Here is a 24610-nt window from a genome sequence, read left to right on the forward strand (position 1 = left end):
GAACATGTAGCTACACTCCAAAGAATTAGAATTAGGGGAGCTGGTCGCAGCAGGAGGGGGGGGGGTGTCTCCCTGGATGCTTCAGTAGCCGGCCTCCTCTGGGTCTCCTGGTCCCCCTCCTCTCTTCCCTCTGGGTCTGAACTGCTCTCTGTCCCAGCCTCTTCCTGCTCAGCAAAGCCCGTTTCCTCCTCAGCTTGCAACACCTCCCCTCCCATTCTGCTCCCTTTTCTCCCTCTTTCTGCTCATTGCTATCCCACCACCAGTCCCCAGGATCTGAGCCTTCTTCCTTTGTGGGTCTGCCAGCTGGTGCCTCCCCCCCCCTCACCCCACCAGTCCATGACAGCAAAAGCAGCCATAGCAGTAAAATCAGTATGATACACTCTGGTAGGAAAACTCCCTAGCAGCATGATTGAATAATAACTTCTGGGAATTTGGAAAATTATTATCTTCTCCTAACCCCAGAATAAGCACGACTCTGGGGTTGCTCCATGGGGTTCATGAGTGAAGATGGGCCCCCCAGGAGACTTCCCTCATACCTGTAGCCCCTCCTTCCCCATCCTGCAAATAGGCTTGGGGGGAAATCTCTCATTCAATTTCAGGATTTCAAGCTTTTTTTCAGAATGCGCAGGGGGCAGGGAGATATTATGGTGAAGAAGCAGTGTTTGGAGATCATACGGTGGTGGGGGTGACAGAGCTTGGTGCAAAAACCATCTTGCATGCTTGAGCAGAGCAACTCCAGGGCACGAACCAAGTATCAGCAGGGTAGAGGCCACATGCAGAGCAATTCCCACGCTGAGGACAAAAATGCACACAGAGGCAGCAGGACTTCTTCAGTAATAGTTTACTGAGCTTTGAAAGCATACAGTTCTCACTGGGTCCCCAGTGAGGCACGAAATGTAGCTCCTGAGAGCAGATCCAGTTTCAGCAATAGAAAAATACACCACACAGGATACCTAAGTCAGGCACACAATCTGACAGAAGGGAGCAAGGGAGGAAAGAGGCTGGAAGGACACAGGGCAATGGATGTGTGTCTTTCGCTTCCTGTTGCCTGGGAGGAAAGTCAGCAACTCGGCATCTGCAGGGACTTCACGAAGCAAAGCTTTATGCTGGCTATTCCAGGCAAACATGCAGCACAAAAACACACGCTGTGATCTGTGCTATATTGCCGTATCAGTTGTTTTTATGGGGATTTTTCTGGCCCCCCCCCCAAAAAAATATTCATTTTATAACACAAATAAAGAACACAAACAGAAAAACAAACAATACAAACAAAGTCTTGTCATATCCTTATTTTCCTATACATTGTGAAGTGGGCTTCCCCAAGTCCCACCTATCTGATTTTCATTTTACTTCATCTTTAGCAATTTACATATATCATCATTTCTAACGATCTTTTTTTTTAATCACACTCAAAATAACTTCACATTTTATCACTTACAAATAATACTATTTTAAAATACATTATCTTCTACTTCTAAGCCTGCAGCATATATCCACTTCCAAAGCTATTCTAAGATTTAAATATTAACATATTTTTTTCAAATATTCCTTAAACTTATCCCTATCTTCTTCCATCATCTCTTCTCTCTGGTCTCAGAGTCTCCCGGTCAGTTCGGCAAGTTTCTTATAGTCCATCATCTTCATCTGCCCTTCTTCGATAGTTGGTAAATCTTGTTTCTTCCAATTCTTTTCTAGCAACATTCTCGCAGCTGTTGTGCCATACAGAAAAAAAGTAACATCTTTATTTGGTATTTAACCCCCCACTATACCAAGTAAAAATGCTTCTGGTTTTTTAACAAATGTGTTTTTCAATACTTTCATCGGTTCATTATAAATACTTTCCCAGAAGTCTTTTTCCTTGGGGCACGTCCACGTGTGGGAAACGGTTCCTTCTTTTTCTTTACATTTCCAGCATTTATTATCATGAGTACAATACATTTTTGCAAACTTCACTGGTGTTAAATACCATCTATACATCATTTTCAACAAGTTTTCTCTTAATACATTACAAGCTGTAAATTTGATTCCTTTGTTCCACAATTTCTCCCAGTCTACCATCATGATATTGTGCCCCACATCCCTGGCCCATTCAGTCATTACAGATTTCTCTTGTTCATCTTTCGTATGCCATTCCAGCAATAAATTATACATCTTAGATAGGTTTTTTGGTTTTGTATCTAATAATTCCATTTCCAGTTTGGATTTCTCTCTTTGAAAACCAATTTTCTTGTCCATTTTAAACACTTCATTTATCTGGATGTACTGGAACCTATCATCTAATTTATCTTTCAACGGATCATAAGATTTTAATCAAAATTGGTCCCCTACTTCCATCAGAATAGCATTATGCTTCAACCACGTATCTTTCATATTCAACCTTTTATGGGTCTTAGCTTCCAATGGTGAGCCAAATCACTTCTTTTTCAAGGGTTCTCGCAATGCGTCAGGGAATGGTCTGACGCTGAGTATGTAGGAATGCATTCTCAGGCAGATCAGCTTTCCTGGGAGCTAGAGGGGGGGGGAATCGACCCTCCTCTTTTCCAGTGGTCTCAGAAGCAGGGAGTGACACCGATACAGAGCAGATTAGACAGGAGTTACCTAGCTAAGAGATAAGGACAAGAGAAACAGACTCAGCTGGCCCTGAAGCAGGAATACGGATTTCTTCGGAGATCATTGCTGGGAAGAAGAGTGGACTCTGAGAGGAATATGTCCCACACTCCATACATCTAAATGGGTTCTCCCCTGTGAGAGTCCCTTGATGTTTCTTAAACATTCCATTATAATTAAATCACTTTCTGTAATCTTTCCATTTAAACCGCTTCTAATCATGTCTGTTGATGGTTTGTAGGGGTTCAGCTCTAAAAGTTCATCATGAGTCTGTTGATTTAGAACTTCCACTAGAAATGGACCTCTACCATTATTTAACTTCCTGACACTTATATGGTTTGTCTCTTGTGTGAGTTTGTTAATGTAAATCAAGGGTTCCACTCTGCCTGAAGCTTTACCACTCTCAATGCATTTAAAGGTTTTTTCCCCTCTGTGAGTCCATTGATGTCTTCTAAGGGTTTCATTGAAACCGAAGCTCCTCCGCACTCCATTCATTCATATGGTTTCTCCCCTGTGTGAGTTAGTTGATGTCTATTAAGGTGTCCACTCTGACTGAATTTCTTTCCGCACTCCATGCATTTAAATGGTTTTTCCCCTGTGTGAGTCTTTTGATGTCTTCTAAGGTTTCCATTATCATTAAAGCTCTTTCCACACTCCATACATCTAAATGGTTTCTCCCCTGTGTGAGTCCGTTGATGTTTTCTAAGGATTCCATTATCACAATAGCTCTTTCCGCACTCCATACATTCATATGGTTTCTCCCCTGTGTGACTCCGTTGATGTATTCTAAGGGTTCCATTATCACGAAAGCTCTTTCCGCACTCCATACATTTACATGGTTTCTCACCTGTGTGAGTCTGTTGATGTCTTCTAAGGGTTCCATTATCACAAAAGCTCTTTCCACACTCCGTAAATTCATATGGGTTCTCCCCTGTGTGAGTCTGTTGATGTCTTCTAAGGTTTGCATTGAAACTGAAGCTCTTTCCGCACTCCGTACATTCATATGGTTTCTCCCCTGTGTGAATCATTTGATGCTTTTTGAGGTGTCCACTCTGACGGAATTTCTTTCCGCACTCCATGCATTTAAATGGTTTTTCGCCTGTGTGAGTCTGTTGATGTCTTCTAAGGTTTCCATTATTACTAAAGCTATTTCCGCACTCCAGACATTTAAATGGTTTCTCCCCTGTGTGAGTCCGTTGATGTGTTCTAAGGGTTCCATTATCACAAAAGCTCTTTCCACACTCCGTACATTCATATGGTTTCTCTCCTGTGTGAGTCAGATGATGCATATTGAGGAGTCGACTCTGACTGAATTTCCTTCCCCACTCCATGCATATAAATGGTTTCTCCCCTGTGTGAGTCTGTTGATGGCTTCTAAGGTTTCCACTGAAACTGAAGCTCTTTCCGCACTCCATACATTCATATGGTTTCTCCCCTGTGTGAGTCAGTTGATGCCTATTAAGGTGTCCACTATGACTGAAGCTCTTTCCGCACTCCATACATTCATATGGTTTCTCCCCCGTGTGAGACCGTTGATGTCCTCTAAGGGTTCCATTATCACGAAAGCTCTTTCCGCACTCCATACATTTACATGGTTTCTCACCTGTGTGAGTCTGTTGATGTCTTCTAAGGGTTCCATTATCACAAAAGCTCTTTCCACACTCCGTACATTCATATGGTCTCTCCCCCGTGTGAGTCCGTTGATGTATTCTAAGGGTTCCATTATCACAAAAGCTCTTTCCACACTCCGTACATTTACATGGTTTCTCCCCTGTGTGAGTCCGTTGATGTCTTCTAAGGTTTGCATTGAAACTGAAGCTCTTTCCACACTCCATACATTTATATGGTTTCTCCCCTGTGTGAGTCCGTTGATGTGTATTGAGGTGTCCACTCTTACGGAAGCTCTTTCCACACTCCATACATTTATATGGTTTCTCCCCTGTGTGAATCCGTTGATGTGTTCTAAGGTTTCCATTATCACGAAAGCTCTTTCCACACTCCATACATTCATATGGTTTCTCCCCTGAGTGAGTCTGTTGATGTCTTCTAAGGTTTCCATTATCACAAAAGCTCTTTCCGCACTCCATACATTCATATGGTTTCTCCCCTGTGTGAGTCAGTTGATGCATATTTAGGCTTCCACTCTGATTGAATTGCCTTCCGCACTCCATGCATTTAAATGGTTTTTCCCCTGTGTGAGTCCGTTGATGTATATTGAGGTGTCCACTCTGACTGAAGTTCTTCCCACACTCCTTGCATTTGAATCCTTTCTTGCCCATGTTAGTCGGCTGATGTGTTCTATCAGTTAAAGTCTTTTCACACTCTATACCTTAAATGGTTTCGCCACTTTTGGGGTTTGTTTATGTGAGCTATGTGTGCTCATTCAAGGAAGCATGTTCCAGATTTCACACATTTTAATGTCTATATCTAGTGAAACCAAAGGTGCCCTTTCCCCTCGAAGTCTGTTTCCCTTCTCCATAACCCTCCTCAGCGTGGGAGGAAAGGAAATCCTGTTTGGGTTTCAAGGAAGAGAACAAAGGAAAAGAGAGCATATCAGATGCCATTAGACCACCTCATATTTCAACATGTCCTACATTTCCCCGTCTCCTACCCAGGTTCTGAATTTTGAGAAAATGAAAATGCAATGTCATCAAATGATAGTAATGCATCAGCAACCTTTCATAATCCTCAATCTTCATTAATAAAGCAGCATGATCTTGGAAAACAGACTTTTCAAATCAATTGTTTTCTCACAGGAAATGCAGCTTCTCTCTCTCCATGAAAAGGCCCTCTCTGTCTCTGGTTCATCGTTCCTTTGGACATTTCCCATCCTTGGCATCATAATCCTCCATCCACCCCCGTTTCCACCTCTCAATCTTCATGAATCACCTGCACAGTCCCATTGGCCTCAGGAAGTCCATGTGGACCATTATATAAGACCCAGGTCTACATCTTTTCCAGGGACTGTGGTCTGGGTCAGTCAGAAAACTAGTGACAAGGCTTGGTGCTTGGGGTCAGCTGAATGGGTGCTCAGGGAAGCTCCTGTTCTTGGAGACGGACCTCCGTCTACATGCCTCGCATTGCATGGAGAGAGCAGGAGAAGCAGAAGGAAAGCAGATGGCAAATGGGAATCCCAGGCGGAAGCACCCCCCCATTGTTCCTTATAATAATGATGTGCTGCCTGATCTCGAGCCCCTCTTCTGACACAGGACTACCCTGATCTGGCACTGACAAAGCTGGATATTCAAGGCAAAGGGATAACTCTACTTAGTGGAAACTTCATCCTTGAATATGTAGTACTGATTCATTAACAACCTGAAGTTGTGTTATTTCTTGAGATATGAATTTATTCCTGATCTGAGCGTTTTTTCCTATTCTGCTAACTATATGTGAGTCTAGGAGATCGTTATGAAGGAGCAAGATCTGAGACCTAGAGCCCTAAACAGCCTCGGCCCTGTAGACCTGAAGGAGTGTCTCCACCTCCATCCTTCACTCTGAACACTGAGGTTCTCCTCTGAGGGTCTTCTGCTGGTTCCCTCCCTTCAGAGGTCAAGGAAATGAACAACTACCTGACATTTAGAAGATAGTTGAAGTAAGACCTGTATTAGGAGGTTTTTAATGTTTGATGTTTTACTGTCTTTTATGTGTACTGGAAACCCAACCAGATGGGCAGGGTATAAATACTACAATCATTTGTATTATCTTGTGATTTTTTTGTAGTTATTTTGGAATTCGTAGTGCAATATCAGCTCACGAAATGTTTTGTGGAAATGTGGAGAAAATCACAGGGTTGCCGTAAACAATAATCTCACCCACAAACTCTCATTCGCATACAGTCTGTAAATTTGGGAAGGTCACACAGCTCACCTGTGCTAATACTGGCAGTCTTTGGCCTGCATAGGCACACCCTGTCTGCTGAGCCTCCAGCCACAAGCACTGTCTATCATGAAAATGGGTCCTTTGACTGGGAAGAGTCTCAGCTTGTCAGTCACCCTGACATTGCCTATAAAAAGTAAGAGGAACAGAAATGCTTTTGAGGTGCACCTTCTATATAAATCCTGAGATCAATTAAATAGGTTCTGCACCCCCGTTTCTGATGACAGGTGTACATTATCCTCATCCTCAATGAACCAGGCAGTGGAAAAGACACTTAAGGATGGAAGCCTGAGAGAGAGGAAAAGGTTTCTGGCTGCTTCCTGGGTGGGATTGTGGAAACAAAGAGCTGCTTCTGAGAAGGCCTTTCCCCTCCTCTCTTCCTCTTTCCTCTCCTCTCCAGGGTGAACAATGGTTGGACTGGGCAGATTCGCTGTATCTGGACAGGGCAGGAGTTTATGGGGTGGGAAGAGGATGGAGCTTGCAGGAAGGAAGGGGTGGGGGAACTGGAGCCCCCACTTTCAGGGATCTCTCTCTGGTTGCCTTGAGGGGGGGGGTCGATTCTTGGGTGGGAGGGAGAAGCCAAGGCGGCCCCTCCGGAGATTCCTCGTGGGCGCACGATGGAGACGTCTCCCTACAGACTGGTCTCCTCCCTCCAACCCGGCCAATGCTGCACTTCCTTCCCCGGGGATGCTCCGCCCCGGCTCCCCCCACCCGTGGCCCCCTCCCTCTCTCCCGGAGTCTCCCCTGCACCCAGAGGCCTGGAGCGGGGAGCGGCTCACCCCTCGCCATGCGCGACCCATCTCTCCACCCGGAGGGGTCCCCCAAGACGAGGTGGGGAGGGACGGGGGTCTCTATCTAGGCATCTCGTGCCCGTTAACCCTTTCATGGTCTGCCTCTCTCCGTGCGGAGCGCACAGGGCCCCAGGGATGCCTGCGCGGGGGAAACAGGGCCGGGGAGTCCTCGTGGGACCCCGTGGGTGGGCGCCCCATGTCCACCCCTGACAAGGAAAGCCCCCTTCACAGTACATACTCAGGGATCCAGGCCCTGCCAGGAGAGCTGGAGGGGGTCTCTAGATCCTTCTCTCCCCTCCCCCCCCCCCCCGCGACCCCTTTACCTCTTTGTCCTCGATCTCGATTCTCACTTCCTTTCCTGCAACATCGATGTTTTGTTGGGGGGTGTCCCTGCCGCCCCTCCTCCCCTTTCCGAAAGGGCGCGCCCCTAGAGCTATGGCGCTGAGCGGCAATCCGGCGTAGAAGAGCCACTTCCGCGAGAAGCTGGCAGTTTGGGAGGAGGCTCACCCCTCCCTTATTCCCGGAACAGAAGCCGGATTGGAGGAGGAGGAGGAGGAGGAGGAGGGTTCTGATATTTTCAAAGGAGAAGCCCAGGACAGCCTTGCAGCTGGGGGGGGGGATCTGTAAATACTATTATGGTTCTTATTGGAAGAGGGTAGTTAAAAGAGGTGGGAAACTGGGGTTGTTGACAGGAGTGGGTGACGGGCTCATGTTTCTGAATGCCAAAGACTCCTACTTTGTGACAAATCTGTGATGCATCGAAGATGCTGTGGAAAAATGTATTGTGGGAAATGGGGAGAGGTCTTAAAAATCCATGCAACCATCTTCTCGGGGTTCCTAGTCTTGGTGTGTTTGAACCTTGTTGCAACAAATAAAGATCAGGTCAACTGCCCACTGTTTCCTTCTTTAACTTGGCTGGATTCTCCTTCTTTTGCTGACCGGAGGGACCCCCGGGGAGTGGCACCCTGAGGAGCTGGGCAGCGGAGTAAATCCGCACCCCGGGATATTTTCCTTTTCAACACTTTCCCACCTGAGCCTCACCCCCTTACCTAAAAGCCAGACACAGCACAATGTGACAGGATTGTGACTCCTGCCCTCAGCAAACAAAGAAGGACCCCCCCCCAGCAAAGCACCCCCGGGATGCTGAGGTCCCCCAGTCCTTGAAATGAAAAGGGGAGGGGCTCGGGAAACCTTCCTGGAGCAGGCGGGGAGGGGGCTGCCCAGGCTCCAGAAGCTCCTTCTCGCTGGTTCCTCCCCATCGCCTCCTGCTGCCTGCCTCCCCTCCGCTTCTACTGGTCCTTTCCAAGTGCGGGGAAGCTCTAGTCCCTCCAGCCCCCCCCCCAAGTTCCCTTAAGAGCCCCACATTGCACGTGGCGGGCTCACCTGCAGCGAAACAAAACGCAGCTGCCCTGGCAGAGTGGAGCCAGGCTGAGGCGCAACGTGGGGACCCCAGAAACGTGTCCCTAGAAGAAATGCGCCTCCCCACTTCTCAGGTGCTCAAGTGCTGCCGGTGGGCTTCCCAGAAGAGGCCCCTGCTTGGCTCCTGGGAGGACAGGGGCCCCTTGGGCCTGATCCTGCAGGGCTCACCTGATGTTCTGATGCAAGTGAACCCTCCTTTGTCCTTCACCTTGAAGGATTTCCCAAATCTGGGTCTCCAGCTGTTTTTGGACTACAGCTCCCATCACCCTGAGCTAGCAAGACCAGTGGTCAGGGATGATGGCTATTGCCGTCAGGATCTCCAGGTGGCTCTGGCAAGTGAGCCCAGCTGCGTGTGACAAGAGTGGGGGAATTCCTTCCTGGATTCCAGAAGTGGCCATCACCTTTGAATATAGGGGTCAGTGACTCTATTTCTCCAACCGGAGTGAGTGTGGGGCTTCCTCGCCCACTTCCATTTGCCTCATCATTGCCAAATGGTGATCCTGCTGAAGGCAGTAAATTGTTCAGAGTTGCTCAAAGAAAGAGGGATTGCAAGGAGCCCCTAAAAGAGCTCTCCAAATGGGGCCATTGGGCTGAAAATACAGTTCATTGTCAACTTGTTCATAAATGATCTAGAGTTAGGAGTGATCAGGGAGGGGGCAAAGTTTGCTGGTGGCAGTAAACTGTCCAGGGTTGTTCAAACAAAGCGGGATTGTAAGGAGCTCCAAAAAGATATCTCCAAACAGGGTGAATGGGCAGTAAATACAGTTCACTGTCAACACGATTATAGTGATGCATGTTGGGGGGCAGGGAAACACCCTCTTAATGTCATGTGCAGGATCATGGGGTCTGAACCGGGTTTCTCTGGGTGTTCTAGGAGACCAGGGGAGAGGGGAGCTGGTCGCAGCAGGAGGGGGAGTCTCCCTGGGTGCTTCATCAGCTGGCCTCCTCTCGTTCTCCTAGCCCCCCTCCTCTCCTCCCTCTGAGCCTGAACCGCTCTCTGCCCCAGCCTCTTCCTGCTCAGCAAACCCTGTTTCCTCCTCAGCTTGCAACACCTCCCCTCCCGTTCTGCTCCCTTTTCTCCCTCTTTCTCCTCATCGCCATCCCACCACCAGTCCCCAGGAACTGAGCCTTCTTTCTTTGTGGGTCTCAGAGCTGGTGCCTCCCCCTCCCCAAACCCAGCCAGTCCATGACTGCAACACAGCAACAACAGTAAAATCAGTACGATAATAATATGCACACTGGTCCTCTGGCAGGAAGAATAATAACTTCTGGGACTATGGAAAAGTACTATCTTCTCCAAACCCCAGAATAAGCAGGAGCTCTAGGGTTGCCCCATGGGGTTCATGAGTGAAGATGGGCCCGTCAGGAGACTTCCCTGGTACCTGCAGCCCCACCTTCCCTTTCTTGAAACTAGGCTTGGGGGGGGAACCTCCCATTAAATTTTAAGTTTTCTTCAGAACGTGCAGAGGGCAGGGATGAAGTTCTGTTGAAGAAGATGTCTGTAGAGATCGTGCGGTGGTGGGGGTGACAGAGTTTAGTGTAAAAACTAGTCTGACATACAAATGCCCATCTTGCATGCGTGAGTAGAGCAACTCCAGGGCATGAGCTAAGTAGCAGCAAGGTAGGGGCCATGTGTAGAGCAAGTCCCACACTGATGTCAAAAACACACACAGAGGCAGCAGGACTTCTTCAGTAATAGTTTACTGAGCTTTCAAAGCATACAGTTCTCACTGGGACCCCAGTGAGGCACAAAACGTAGCTCCTGAGAGCAAATCCCGTTTCAGCAGTAAAAAAAATACAGCACACAGGATATCTAAGTCAGGCACACAAACCGGCAGAAGGGAGCAAGGGAGGAAAGAGGCTGGAAGGACACAGGGCAATGGATGTGTGTGTTTGGTTTCATGTCGTCTGGGAGGGAAGTCAGCAACTCAGCATATTCAGGGGCTTCACGAAGAAAAGCTTTCTGCCGCTGCTTGCAGGAACATCCCAGAAACACACACTGTAATTCGCGGTGTATTGCCATATCAGTAGTTCTTCTAATGTGGTCTAGAAACCGGTATTGGACCAGATATCAATATATCCCCCAGAGCTATTCCTCACTCACCACCAGCAAACCAGATTCATCCTCTCTATCAAAAGGTACTTTACCTCTTAGATTATACTCACATTGTTTGACACTGCCTTCAATATTTCATTGCTGTTCAGTTTTACATATAACCACAAGAACCTCAAATAAACGTCGTGGGTTTAAGACTGATTTCCTGATGAGTTCATTGCTGTGAAGAAAAGAGAGGACACTGAAAGGAAAACGTCCCGTTCTCCATACATCTAAATGGGTTCTTCCTTGTGAGAGTCCCTGGATGTTCCTTAAACACTTCATTGTAAATATAGCACTTTTTGCAATCTTTTCATTTAAACTGCTTCTCCTCTTTGAGTTTGTTGATGGTTTGTAGGGTTTCAACTCCTAATGTTCTTCCTGTTCATGAGTCTGTTGATGTAGGACTTCCACTAGGACTGAACCTGTATCGCCTTTCCTGATATTTATATGGTATGTGTATTGGGTGAGTTTGTTCAAATAAATCAAGGGTTCCACTCTGACTGCAGCTCCTTCCACAGTCCATACATTTAAACAGTTTGTCCTCTGTGTGTCTGCTGATGTTTTCTAAGATTTCGATTCTGACTGAGGCTCTTTCCACACTCCATGCATTTAAATGGTTTCTCCCCTGTGTGAATCCGCTGGTGTACTTTAAGGCCTCCATTCCGACTGAAGCACTTTCCACACTCCAGGCATTCAAATGGTTTCTCCCCTGTGTGAGTCCGTTGATGTATATTGAGGTTTCCACTCTTACTGAAGCTCTTTCCACACTCCATGCATTTAAATGGTTTCTCCCCTGTGTGAATCCGTTGATGTGTTCTAAGGTATCCATTATCACTAAAGCTCTTTCCACACTCCATACATTTAAATGGCTTCTCCCCTGTGTGAGTCCGCTGATGTAAACTTAAGTGTCCATTCTGACTGAAGCTCTTTCCACAATCCATGCATTTAAAAGGTTTCTCCCCTGTGTGAGTCTTCTGATGTGTTCTAAGTATATCACTCCGACTGAAGCTCTTTCCACAATCCAGACATTTATATGGTTTCTCCCCTGTGTGAATCCGCTTGTGTAATTTAAGGTCTCCATTCTGACTGAAGCACTTTCCGCACTCCAGGCATTCAAATGGTTTCTCCCTTGTGTGAGTCCGTTGATGCATATTGAGGTGTCCACTCTGACTGAAGCTCTTTCCACACTCCATACATTTATATGGTTTCTCCCCTGTGTGAATCCGCTTGTGTAATTTAAGGTCTCCATTCTGACTGAAGCACTTTCCGCACTCCAGGCATTCAAATGGTTTCTCCCTTGTGTGAGTCCGTTGATGCATATTGAGGTGTCCACTCTTACTGAAGCTCTTTCCACACTCCATACATTTATATGGTTTCTCCCCTGTATGAATCCGCTTGTGTAATTTAAGGTATCCATTCTGACTGAAGCACTTTCCGCACTCCAGGCATTTAAATGGTTTATCCCCAGTGTGAGTCTGTTGATGTATATTGAGGTTTCCATTCTGACTGAAGCTCTTTCCGCACTCCATACATTTAAATGGTTTATCCCCAGTGTGAGTCCGTTGATGTATATTGAGGTGTCCACTATGACTGAAGCTCTTTCCACACTCCATGCATTTAAATGGTTTCTCCCCTGTGTGAGTCCTCTGATGTGTTCTAAGTATATCACTCCGACTGAAGCTCTTTCCACAATCCAGACATTTAAATGGTTTCTCCCCTGTGTGAGTCCTCTGATGTGTTCTAAGTATATCACTCCGACTGAAGCTCTTTCCACAATCCAGACATTTAAATGGTTTCTCCCCTGTGTGAGTCCTCTGATGTGTTCTAAGTATATCACTCCGACTGAAGCTCTTTCTACACTCCATGCATTTAAATGGTTTCTCCCCTGTGTGAGTCCTCTGATGTGTTCTAAGTTTATCACTCCGACTGAAGCTCTTTCCACAATCCAGACATTTAAAAGGTTTTTCCCCTGTGTGAATCCGTTGATGTGTTCTAAGTTTTCCACTATCAGTGAAACTTTTCCCACACTCCATACCTTTCAATGGTTTCTCCCCTGTTGGAGGTCGTTGATGTGAGCTATGTGTGCTCATTCAGTGAAGCATATTCCACATTTCACACATTTAAATGTCTATACCTAATGAAACCAAAGTGCCCCATCCCTCAGAATTCTGAATGTCTTCTCCATCACCTTCTTCAAAGTGGGAGGAAAGGAAATCCTGTTTGGGTTTCAAGGAAGAGAAGAAAGGGGAAGAGAACACAGCGAGCGCCATTAGCACCTTCTCTTATTTCAGCATCTCCTACATTCCCCTGCCTCCTACCCATGTTCCCAGTTTTGAGGAAATGAAGATGCAATGATGTCAAATGATAGTAATGCATCAGCAACCTTTCATAATCCTCAATCATCATTAATAAAAGCAGCATGATCTTGGAAAACAGCCTTTTCAAATCAATTGTTTCCTCAAAGGAAAGGCAGCTACTCTCTCTCCATGAAAAGGCCCTCTCTTTCTCTGGTTCATTGTTCCTCTGGACATTCCCCATTCTCTGCATCATAATCCTCCATCCACCTCTAGATCTTTATGAGTCACCTGCACAGTCCCATTGGCCTCAGGAGGTCCATATGAACCATTTTGTGAGACCCAGGTCTACATCTCTTCCAGGGACTGTGGCCTGGGTCAGTCAGAGAACTAGTGACAAGGCTTGGTGCTTGGCGTCAGCTGAATGGGTGCTCAGGGAAGCTCCTGTTTTTGGAGATGGACCTCTGTCTACATGCCTAATATTGCATGGAGAGAGCAGGAGAAGCAGAAGCAAAGCAGCTGGCACATGGGAATCCCAGGCGGAAACACCCACCCCAATCGTTCTTTATAATGATGATGTGCTGCCTGATCCTGTGCTTGCCTTATGACAGAGGACTATCCTAATCTGCCACTGAAAAGCAGGATATTCAAGGCGAGGAGATAACTGTACTTAGTGGAAACGTCAACCTTGAATATGTGGTATTGATTCATTAACAACCTGAAGTTGTGTTACTTCTTGAGATATGAATTTATTCCTGATCTGTCTTAAATATCATAATTATAGGATGTCTTGGGGTGTTAGGGGAGCGGTAGTACCTTTGGTGGAGGAAATGCAGTCCACCTTCTGGAGTAATTTTTCCACCATTGGTCCCCACCCTGTACTCAGCTCTCACCTGAGAGAAGCTGTCAGCATTCAAAAGGGCCACAATCCCAGGAACGGCTTCAACCGGCCGGCTAAACCAGGTGAGGATACCTGATGGGTCTCAAATCCTTGGTGGGCTGGGGAATTCTGGAAAACAGAAGCGCTATTTACATCATACGTCACTGTAAAGGTATTCAGAATATTTGTATTTTGAAGAAAAGAACACAAATCCAGTGGCCCCTTCAAAGCTAATGAACGTCTTGTGCCTGGAGCTTTTGTGGGCTGCAGGACCAGGAAAGCTTCTGGCACCATTATCCTTCCAATTGGGATTCAGGCCTCATCATGGGACTGAAACTGCCCTGGTCGCGCTGCTTGATGATCTCTGATGGGCTAGAGACCAGGGGGAAAGCTCTTTCCTGGTTCTGCTGGATCTCTCAGAGGCTTTGGAGACCTTTGACCATGGTATCCTTCTAGACCCTCTAGGGGAACTGGGGGCCCTGCTATGCAGTGGTTCCCCTCCTTCCTCCTGGGCCATGTCTAGAAAGTGGTGTTGAGGGATGAGTGTTCAGACCCCTGGGAGCTCACTTGTGGGGTGCCTCCAGGCTCCGTCCTCTCCCCATGCTTTTTAATATCTATATGAAGACGCTGGGAGAGATCATCAGGGGGTTTGGGCTGAGTGTTCCCCAGTATGTGGATGATGCCCAGCTCTTCCTCTCTTTTAAATTGGAACCAGTGAAGGTCCTGTGTAAGTGTCTGGAGGCAGTTGGAGGATGGATGGCGGCTAACAGATTGAGGTTGAATCTTGATAAGAAAGAAATACTGTCCCAGGGAGACAGGGGGCAGGCGGGAGAGGAAGACTCCCTAGACCTGATGGGGGTAACTGTGCCCCAAAAGGACTAGGTGCACAACCTGGGGGTCATTTTGAACTCACAGCTGTCCATGGAGGCACAGGTCAATTCTTTGTCCAGGGCAGCTGTCTACCAGTTCCATCTGGTATGCCAGCTGAGACCCTCCATGCCTGGAGACTGTCTCCCCAGAGTGGTGCATGCTCTGGTGATCTCCTGCTTGGTTTACTGCCATGTGATACATGGGGCTTGAGGAGATTTCACCCCTCCCATTCCAAGAATCTGCTGATGTTCTCTGCTGATTCTCCAGAGAGGAGGGGGACGGTTTCTGCTCTCCACTTATTTCGCTCCAGCCTCACAAGAGAGAGAGAGACACTGAGTGTTAGAGAGAGAGAGAGTGTGTTATCTCTGTATAGATAAGGTTGCTGCTAAGAGCAGCTGCAGACTCTCAGTGCAGTCTAGCTTCTCCATTTAGCTCTGTATATAGTTTGTATGATAGTTGTAGATAGAATAAAAGTAGTTATTCTACAGAGCTGTTCTCCGAGTGGTTTATGCCCTGCTGTACTCTGCTGTGCAACGACTGTCTTCGGGATTGAATCTGGTGCTCACAACTCTGAGTTGTGAGTCCACAACACTTTGACCTGTTCCTGTGCAGAAGGTCTCTGGAAGTGCTACCCCAGCTCGCCTGGCCCAGTCGGGGCTGAAGTGGATGAGTCCAGTCGGTGGCAGTGGCTCAAGGGTGATGCTGACAAGGCTACCTTTGAAGGTGACCTGGAAACTGCAACTAATCCAGAATGTGGCTGGTAGAGAACAGAATGGGAGCACCCGCTGAGACAACATAACACCAGTCTGAAAGGATCTTCACTGACTCCCAGTACATTTCTGAGCACAATTCGCAATGTTGGTGCTGACCATTAAATTGCCGTGGTTGCATTTTTCAGGCATAGAATCCTATTATGCGTTCAGTAACAAATTGATTTGCTGAAGGAATTTTTTGCTGTCTCTGAGCATTTTTTCCTACTCTGCTAATTGTATGTCGGACTTGCTCTGGAGATCATTGCGGAGGAGCAAAATCTGCAACCTAAGGCCCTAAACAGCCTCGGGTATGTAGACCTGAAGGAACGTCTCCACTCCCATCGCTCAGTCTGGACACTGAGGTCCTCCTTCAAGGGTCTTCTACTGGTCCGTCCCCCCCATGAGAAGCGAAGTTACAGGGAAACAGGCAGAGGGCAAGGAAATGGGCAACTATCTGACTTTTAGAAGACAGCTGAAGGCAGCCATGTATCGGGACGTTTTTAATCTCTGATGTTTTACTGGCTTTTATATGTAATGTAAGCTGCCCAGAGTGGCGGGGGGGAAACCCAGCCAGATAGGCAGCGTAGAAATACTACCATCATTCTTATTATATTGTTGTTTTTTTGTAGTTATTTTTGAATTCATACTGCAATATCAGTTCATGAAATGTTATGGTTGGAGAAAATCACAGGGATGCCATAAACGGTAATCCCACCCACAACTTCTCATTAACATACAGTCTGTAAATTAGGGGAGGTCTTACACCTCACCTGTGCTAATACTGGAGCTCTTTGACCTGTGTAGGCACACCTTGTATGTAGAGCCTCCAGCCACAGGCACTGTCTACCATGAAAATGGTTCCTTCGACTAGGAAGAATCTCAGCTTGTCAGTCACTTTGACACTGCCTACAAAGAATAAGAGGAACAGAAATGCTTTTGAGGTGCAACTTCTATATCAATCCTGAGAGCCATTCAATGGACTCTGAACCCCTGTTTCTGATGACAGGTGTACATTATCCTCATCCTGAATGAAGCAGGCAGTGGAAAAGAGACTTAAAGATGGAAGCCTGAGAGAGAGTAAAAGGTTCCTGGCTGCTTCCTGGGTGGGATTGCGGAAACAAAGGCCCCTCCCCTCCCCTCTTCCTCTCAGGATTTCCTCTCCTCTCCAGGGGGACCAATGGTTGGACTTGGCAGAACCGCTGTATCTGCCATTAATTTGATTTTGAATTGATATTAGAACGAATTGATTTTACAATGCCTTTTAATTAATTGCTTGTGATTTTATGTAAACTTTGTTATTTTTATTGTTGTAAGCCGCTCTGAGCCCGGCTTCATCTGGGGAGAGCAGGATATAAATTATTATTATTATTATTATTATTATTATTATTATTATTATCTGGACAGGTCAGGGGCTTATGGGGTGGGAATTGGGTGGAGCTTGCAGGAAAGAAGTTGTGTCTTGTTAAAGGAGAAATCTGAGGACCCCCTGGACAAAAAACAAGGACACCAGCCAGGAATACCAGAGCAAAACAGCAGCCAGTAGGCTTGGTCTTTATTGAAGACTGTCGTGACAGGACTCCCACCTGCCACAAGGTGGAACAAGATGGAAGCCCCAAACAAAAGAGAACCCAAAATTTATTAGCTGCTACAATAAACGAAAATCTGCCATTATTCCCTTATGGGGGACACAAGAGCCCTCATAGAGTCCTTTGTAGGTTCTCCATCGGTCAGAGGAAAAAACAGAGGCCAACCAGAGAATAATGAGAAGCAAAGCAGCCAGTAAGCAGGATCTTTGCTGAACTGTTGCAACAGGGTCTCCCCTCACACGCAGGAGAGGAGGAGGACCCCGAACCAAGATGTGTCTGCCGTTATATAGACATTTTAAATTGCCCCCCTTGGAGTCCAAGACCACCCCCAGAAACATCATAACTACTTCACAGAAAGGGCGGGCTAAAGCAGAAATCTGAGGGGGTTGTTTACCCCCTGTCTGGCAAGTTACCTGCTAATGCTTACTGGATTGATACCCTGGAGAGCCTGGCCAGTCTTTTGTAATGATAAGTACTTAGTTCCTGAGCCAGATCACAGGCTCACCCTATTCATACACAGATATACCCTTAAGACAGGATTTGTGAAGGAAAAGGCAGTGGGGAGGCTGCTCCATTTGACCTTGCAGAGAAAACACCTGGTCAGCCTGGGAGTCAAAATGGCTCCATGGCTGCTCTCCTGTGCAGGTTCAGACATGGGGCCTATATATCTATGTACATGTTTGCCTGGTATATTTATGAACCTTCATTATATACATAAGACCTTACTTTATTTATTACACTGCTAAACCCCCCCAACAAGAAAGGAATCGGCTGCCATGCGGCCTACAGCTGGAGGGTGGTGGATGGCGGGGGCGAGGGAGCCATGCCTTCCCCCCCCCCCACTACAAAAAAACAGAAAGAAAAGCCCAGAAAGAAAAGCCACAAAATTGCAGCATAGCCTGGTGGAGGGGCCATGCCCCTTCCAATCAGGCCAGAACTTACCTTAATCCAGCCGCCAGGACACGCTCCTGAGGATCCTGACCCTGGAAGGAAGAAAATCAAAAGAGGCTTGGACAAAGGGGTCGGCCTCTTTTATTTGGCCTTTGCCCCACCCCCAGCCGGCCATCCATTGTCCTCCCTGACCTGTTTCCCAGCCAAGTTCATCACACCCTTTTGTCTTCATCCGACTACCTGTCTGGCACTCACCCGCCCCACCTATACATAAATTCCTGCAACAGTCTGGACAGGCAGGGACTTAAGGGGCCTTATGGGGTGGGAATAAGATAGAGGTTGCAGCAAGAAAGGGGTGGGGGGACTGGACCCCCCACTTTCCAGGGATCCCTCTCTGGTCGCCTTGAAGGGGTGGCCGATTCCTGAGTGGGAGGGGGAAACCAAAGCGGCCCCTCCAGAGAATCCACGCAGGCGCCACGATGGAGACGTGTCCCCAAAGACTGACCTACCTAGCTCTAACCCCCCCAATGCTGCCCCTGCCTGTCCCAGGGATGCTCCCCCTCCCCACTTCCTCGACTCCCTCCCTCTGTCCCAGAGTCTCCCCTGAACCCAAAGGCCCCCCTTGGCGTGGCTCACCCGTCGCCCTGCGCCCCCCATCTCTCCATCCGGAGGGCCCCCCCCCCAAGACGAGCAGGGGAGGACAGGGGGGTCTCTATCCACGCGTCCCTCACGCCCGTTAACCCTTTCATGGCTCACCTCTCTCGGCGCAGAACCCACAGAGTCCCAGGGATGCCTAAGCGGGGAAATGGGGCGAGGGGGCTTCGTTGAGATCCCCTGGGTGGGCTTCCTAAGGGTCCAAGGAAAACCCCCGTCGCAGCACGCGTGCAGGGATCCAGATCCACGAAAGGGGCTCTTGGGAGCTGGAGGGGGTCTCTGGGTCCTTCTCTCGCCTCCCCCGCGACCCCTTTACCTCTTTGTCCTCGCTCGCGATTCTCCTTTCCTTTCCTGCAACATCCACGTGGGTGGGGGGTGTCCTCCCCTGCCGCCCCTCCTCCCCTTTCCGAAAGCGCGTGCCCCTAGAGCTACGTTGCAGAGCAGCAGTCCGGAGTAGAAGCTCCACTTGCGGGAGAAGCAGGCCGTTTGGGAGGGGGGCTCACACACCCCCCATTCCCGGAGCAGGAGCCGGATGGCGAGGAGGAGGTGCAACGTATTGGGGAGGGGATTTGGGGTTTGCGGAGGCGGGGTGTGGGAAGGATGTGCCAGGAGGGGTGGAATTGGGGGGAGCGGGGAGGAGAGGAAGGTTTCCCCCTCCCCTCTTGCTTCTGTGAATCAGAGTGGGGGAGGGGCTGATCCCGGCAATGCTCCTGCAAAAGTGGGGTCCCCCCCCCACAATGTTTATATTGCAAAATCCTTCCCTCCCCCACCCGACAAGCTTAGATCAGTCCGTGTTTTAGGTATTGCCCTGTTAAATCGGGGGGGGGGGAGTCAAGACAGAAATCCATCGGGATGGTGGGTTGAATCCTGATACTTTCCAAGGTGAAGCGCAGGAAAGCCTTGCAGCCAGGGGGATGTGTGAATACTGTTGTGGTGCTTTGGGGAAGAGGGTAGTTAAAAGGTGTGGGAAAGTGGGGTTGTGGTGGAGCGATGAACCCCAAAGGACTGAGAATTCACTGTGAACAGGACGGGACCACTCTAGCCTCACCCCCTTACCTCAAAGCCTGACACCCCGCAATGTGACAGGATTGTGACTCCTGCCCTCAGCTAGTAAAATACCCCCATTCCTTGAAATGGAGAGAGCCGTGGGCTGTGGCTCTGTCTGTGTGTCTCAGGCAAAGGGGGGGGGCTGCTCTGTGTGTTTTGCTAGCAGTTAAAATTGCACTTTTGAGGGAAAGAGCTTTCTTTTGTGTGCTTTGTATTGAGACTTGTGTTTCCAGCTCAGCCAGGAGAGCTGGGGCTGGAGGGCCAGCTGTGTGTTTGTTTGTTTGTGTGTGTGTGTGTGTGTGTGTGTGTGAGAGAGAGAGAGAGAGAGAGAGAGAGAGAGAGAGAGAGAGAGAGAGAGAGGAAAACACCCCCCCACACACACACACACAGCAACAACAGGCTCCCAGCTCTGTGTGTGTCTATGTATTTTATTGTCTCTTTCTTGGCCAAGACGGACTGAGGCTGTGAGGAAAGAGGGGAAAGTTTTCTCACTTTGTGTTTTGCTTGAAGGCTCCTGTCCGGCTGAGGGCTGGGGCTGCAGAGATTGGGCTCATTCCCCCCTTGGCACAACTGCGAGTTCTCTGCCCAGGACTGGCGGGCTGTGCAGCCGAGGGCGGCATTTATTTATGAGTCTTTTTTCTTTCTATAGTCTCTTTTCAAGGTACTACTGTATTTTATCTGCAACATGTTGGAAGGGCAGGGAGTCCCCTTTGTGTAACAACTTAAGCAGGAGGGCATAAGGGGGCAGGTCACACTCACAGGAGGAATGGACTCCGTTACAAGGCATGGTGAATAATTTTGGTAAATTCAATCGCAAATATGGTGGAGCGATGAACCCCAAACGACTGAGAACTCCTTGAGAATAGACCCCCCCCCCATGAGCCCCAGTGAGACCTGGACCTTGTAGCAGGAACCCCCCCCCCCACCCCAATCATTCTGTTTGGACAAACTTCACACACACTCACACACTACATACGCCACATTTCTGTTATAAATTCATAGAAAATCAACCATACATCGGATTTGCACTGTTCCATTTTTATTTTACTCCATATGACAAGAACTAACAAAGGGGGGTGGCTTAGTCCTGGTCAGCCATAATCCCTTCACCTCTCAGCACATACACGGGAGCCCTGCCCATGTCAACCCTGATGATCCCAGACAGAAGACAATCAAGATCACAAAGAACTTGCATATGGGAGTGGATTCAGCATGGACTGAAACAAAGGACAATGATCAGATCTTCCCTCAGGGGGCAGGAAACTGCAAACTCCCCTTTGTCTCCTGGAAGTGACTCATGGGGAGGGGGGAAGGGAGGAACCAGCCAGGTGACAAGACACTCAGGTTACCACCAACTCCTCCCTCAACCCCTCCTTTCTGTAATGTATGCATGATGTTTCTGGGGGGTGAGCTTGATCTAGAGGAGGGGAATTTCAAAAGTTTGTATAAGATCTTGCACACTATTCTTCTGGGTCTGTCCTCTCTCCTGCAAGTGAGGGGAATACCCTGTTGCAACAGTTCAATAAAGGCCAAGCCTGCAGGCTGCTGTTTTGCTCCAAGTTATCCTGGTTGGTGTCTTTGTTTTCATCCAAGGGAGCCCTCAGATTTTTCCGTTAACAACCTAACCAACCAGGTCTTTTGAAGCATGGCAAAACACCCTGGATGTTCGGAGCACTTTTCCAGAGGAGAGGTGAAAACGAAATAATCAATGTGGCCCCCAATGGTTCCCACTGTTACGGAATGGGGGGGGGCTTACAAACAGAGGTTTACTCCCGAGTAAACCACATAGGTCCGTATAGTTAAAGCCATGGTTTTCCCAGTAGTGATGTATGGAAGTGAAAGTTGGACCATCAACAAGGCTGATCGCCGAAGAATTGATGCTTTTGAATTATGGCGCTGGAGGAGACTCTTGAGAGTCCCATGGACCGCAAGAAGATCCAACCTCTCCATTCTTAAGGAAATCAGCCCTGAGTGCTCACTGGAAGGACAGATCCTGAAGCTGAGGCTCCAAAACTTTGGCCAACTCATGAGAAGACTTCCCTGATGTTGGGAAAAATTGAGGGCACAAGAAGAAGGGGACGACGGAGGACGAGATGGGTGGACAGTGTTCTCGAAGCTACAAACATGAATCTGACCAAACTGCGGGAGGGAGTGAAAGACAGGAGTGCCTGGCGTGCTCTGGTCCAGGGGGTCACGAAGAGTCGGACACGACTAAAGGACTAAACAACAACAACAAACCACATAGGGTCAGAGGCAATGACCTCAAGGTAACCCCGCTATACAAGGGCTCCCCTCGTCCTTTCACAACGTTGCACCAAGCACCACACAAAACCCCAACACCCCAAGAATAAAGCACCATTTGTGACCGCGTATCCCGGTGCTATATACAGGCAAGCAGTATGAATGAACAATGTATTTTATGAATGGACAATTTATTTGCATGAGGATTCGTCCTGACCAATCAAATCTAGCCCTTCAGCCAATCCCAGCAATGGTATTGGCTCTGCAGGAGCTGCTCAGCGCAGCTATCTTCCATGATTCAACGAGCACTGACAAGGTGACAACTGGTCCTGCGGAGAGAACAATGGACTAAGTTCATCGAAACCTCATTACCTTGTAATCCACTCATAAAATTGGGTCCAATGGATCGAGGCCAAGTCGGGTCATTTCCGAACCCACTGTCTGTATTGTGAATAGCCAAAAGCGCTTAGAAATTCATAGAAAATCACTGGTTTCAACAATTCTCTTCATTCCACCACCAATTTGTGTCATTGGCTAAGGGCTTTGAAACCACTCGGTCCCCACGAGGTTGCAGAGTTTAGAAAAAATAAAAGATAAGGTGCAAGACTGGTTACACTATGCCCAAATTCAAGAGACTTTTAAAAAAGATAAAAAGATTGGTTTCCAGGTGGAAAAATCGAAATTAGAGACAGAACTACTTGAACCTAAGACGAAAGTGCTTTCAAGAATGTATAACTTGCTGCTTAAATGGAACACTCAAGACGAGATAGTTAAATCAGCCATGATAAAATGGGCTCAAGATATTGGGTACAACATTATGTTTGAAGACTGGGAAAGGTTATGGAACACCGGTATGAAATTCACGGCATGTAATGCCTTGAAAGAAAACATTATGAAAATGATATACAGGTGGTACATGACCCCAGTCAAACTTGCAAAGATATATCATCTGGCTGATAATAAGTGTTGGAAGTGTAAGGAGGCTGAAGGAACATTCTTTCACCTCTGGTGGACATGCCCGAGGGTGAAGGCCTTCTGGGAAATGGTTTATAATGAGTTGAAAAAGGTATTTAAGTATACCTTTCACAAGAAACCAGAGGCCTTCCTCCTGGGCATTGTGGGCCAGAGAGTGTTAAAGAAGGATAGAACTTTCTTTTTATATGCAACTACAGCAGCAAGAATTCTTTTAGCCAAATATTGGAAGGCACAGGAGCTACCCACACTAGAATAGTGGCATACGCAACTGATGGACTATATGGAATTGGCCGAAATGACTGGCAGAATCCGAGACCTGGGAGAAGAGGCAGTGGAAGAGGACTGGAAAAAATTTAAGGACTATTTACAAAAATATTATAAGTTATATGAATGTTGAGAATTTGCTAAGTTTTGGGACAACAAGCTTCAGTAATTAAATTTTGATTATGGTGGAAACTAAGTTACGACTGTGAAATGACTAAAGTTTAGAGTAAAGTTTTTATTCTGAGGATCGATGGAAAAGTGAGTTAATAACAAATACCCTAAATCTAAAATACAATTAGATGAAAGTACAAAAACGCAGGAAACAAGGTATCAATTTGCTGTTATTTTCTTTATTGTAAAGGATGCAGGGGGTGGAGGATGCGGGGAAGTCCAGTGGATCATGAAAAACTGTTTGTAAAATGTGAATTTTTTCCTTTTATAATCTTCTTTTTCTTCTTTTTTTGTAAAGTCGCTTTTGTTGAATTATTGACGATGTATTCGACCTTGGAAAAAAGCAATAAAAATATTACTAAAAAAAAAAAAAGAAACCACTCGGTCCCCACCATAATCCCTCAAGCGGGAGGTCACGTACTCATAGGAAGGTACTCATTTGTGACAATCGCTGGGCAAAAGCTCTCCTCCGGACTTGCCCAGGTGCCAGACTATGCAAACCAAAGTTCTATTGTTCTTTTGCAGTAGGTGCTTAGGATGTACTTCCCAATACATATCCTGTATCTGCCTGTTCCCCTGACACATTCCTCCTATGTGAATTATGTATAACCCTCCCCTTTTCTGATGTAGTGATGATGTGGTGATGATGCTCCACGAACTGCATGCTGGGATAAGATAGAAACTTTTAAAAGTCCTTGTCACCCATCCTCAGGGTACAATTCCCCTTTGGACCTGTTGCGTAATAAACTTTGGTCTACAGCTATTTGCTATGGTTGGTGGCTGGACTCCTTCTTTATTCCGCAGGGACCCGCGGACTCTGCCCAACAAGCTGGGTGGCTGAGGAGCCTCACACCTGGGTCCCCCCTCCCCCGTAACACCAAATTAGCCCTTTATTGGCCAGACCTAGGAGTTTTGATAGCCTTAGGGGGCATACAAGACCCGGACTCCGAGCCTTCTTCCCTTGGGGGTTCCCTAGCTGGTGCCTCCCCCCTTTCACCCAGCCAGCCCATGACAGCACCAGCAGCAACAACAACAGTAAAATCAGTATGATAATAATAGGCACACTGGTCCTCTGGCAGGAAGAATAATAACTTCTGGGACTATGGAAAAGTACTATCTTCTCCAAACCCCAGAATAAGCAGGAGCTCTGGGGTTGCACCATGGGGTTCATGAGTGAAGATGGGACCCATCAGG

The 24610-nt window shown here is 47.5% G+C and overlaps 1 protein-coding gene across 1 annotated transcript in view; it reads right to left on the reverse strand.

Moving 5' to 3' along the window:
• Positions 1-1240: 1240 nt before the first annotated feature.
• Positions 1241-24610, reverse strand: part of LOC309378633 (uncharacterized protein) — a 33736-nt gene continuing 10366 nt past the window's right edge. Inside the window, exon 3 of the mRNA XM_081927095.1 lies at positions 1241-5117. Coding sequence (XP_081783221.1) covers positions 3099-4886 — 1788 coding nt within the window. The 5' untranslated portion in view covers positions 4887-5117 and the 3' untranslated portion in view covers positions 1241-3098. The remainder of the gene's footprint in view (positions 5118-24610) is intronic.

The sequence above is a fragment of the Podarcis melisellensis genome, assembly GCF_964234715.1.
Source record: "Podarcis melisellensis genome assembly, chromosome: 10".
In the NCBI taxonomy this organism is placed as follows: Eukaryota; Metazoa; Chordata; class Lepidosauria; order Squamata; family Lacertidae; genus Podarcis; species Podarcis melisellensis.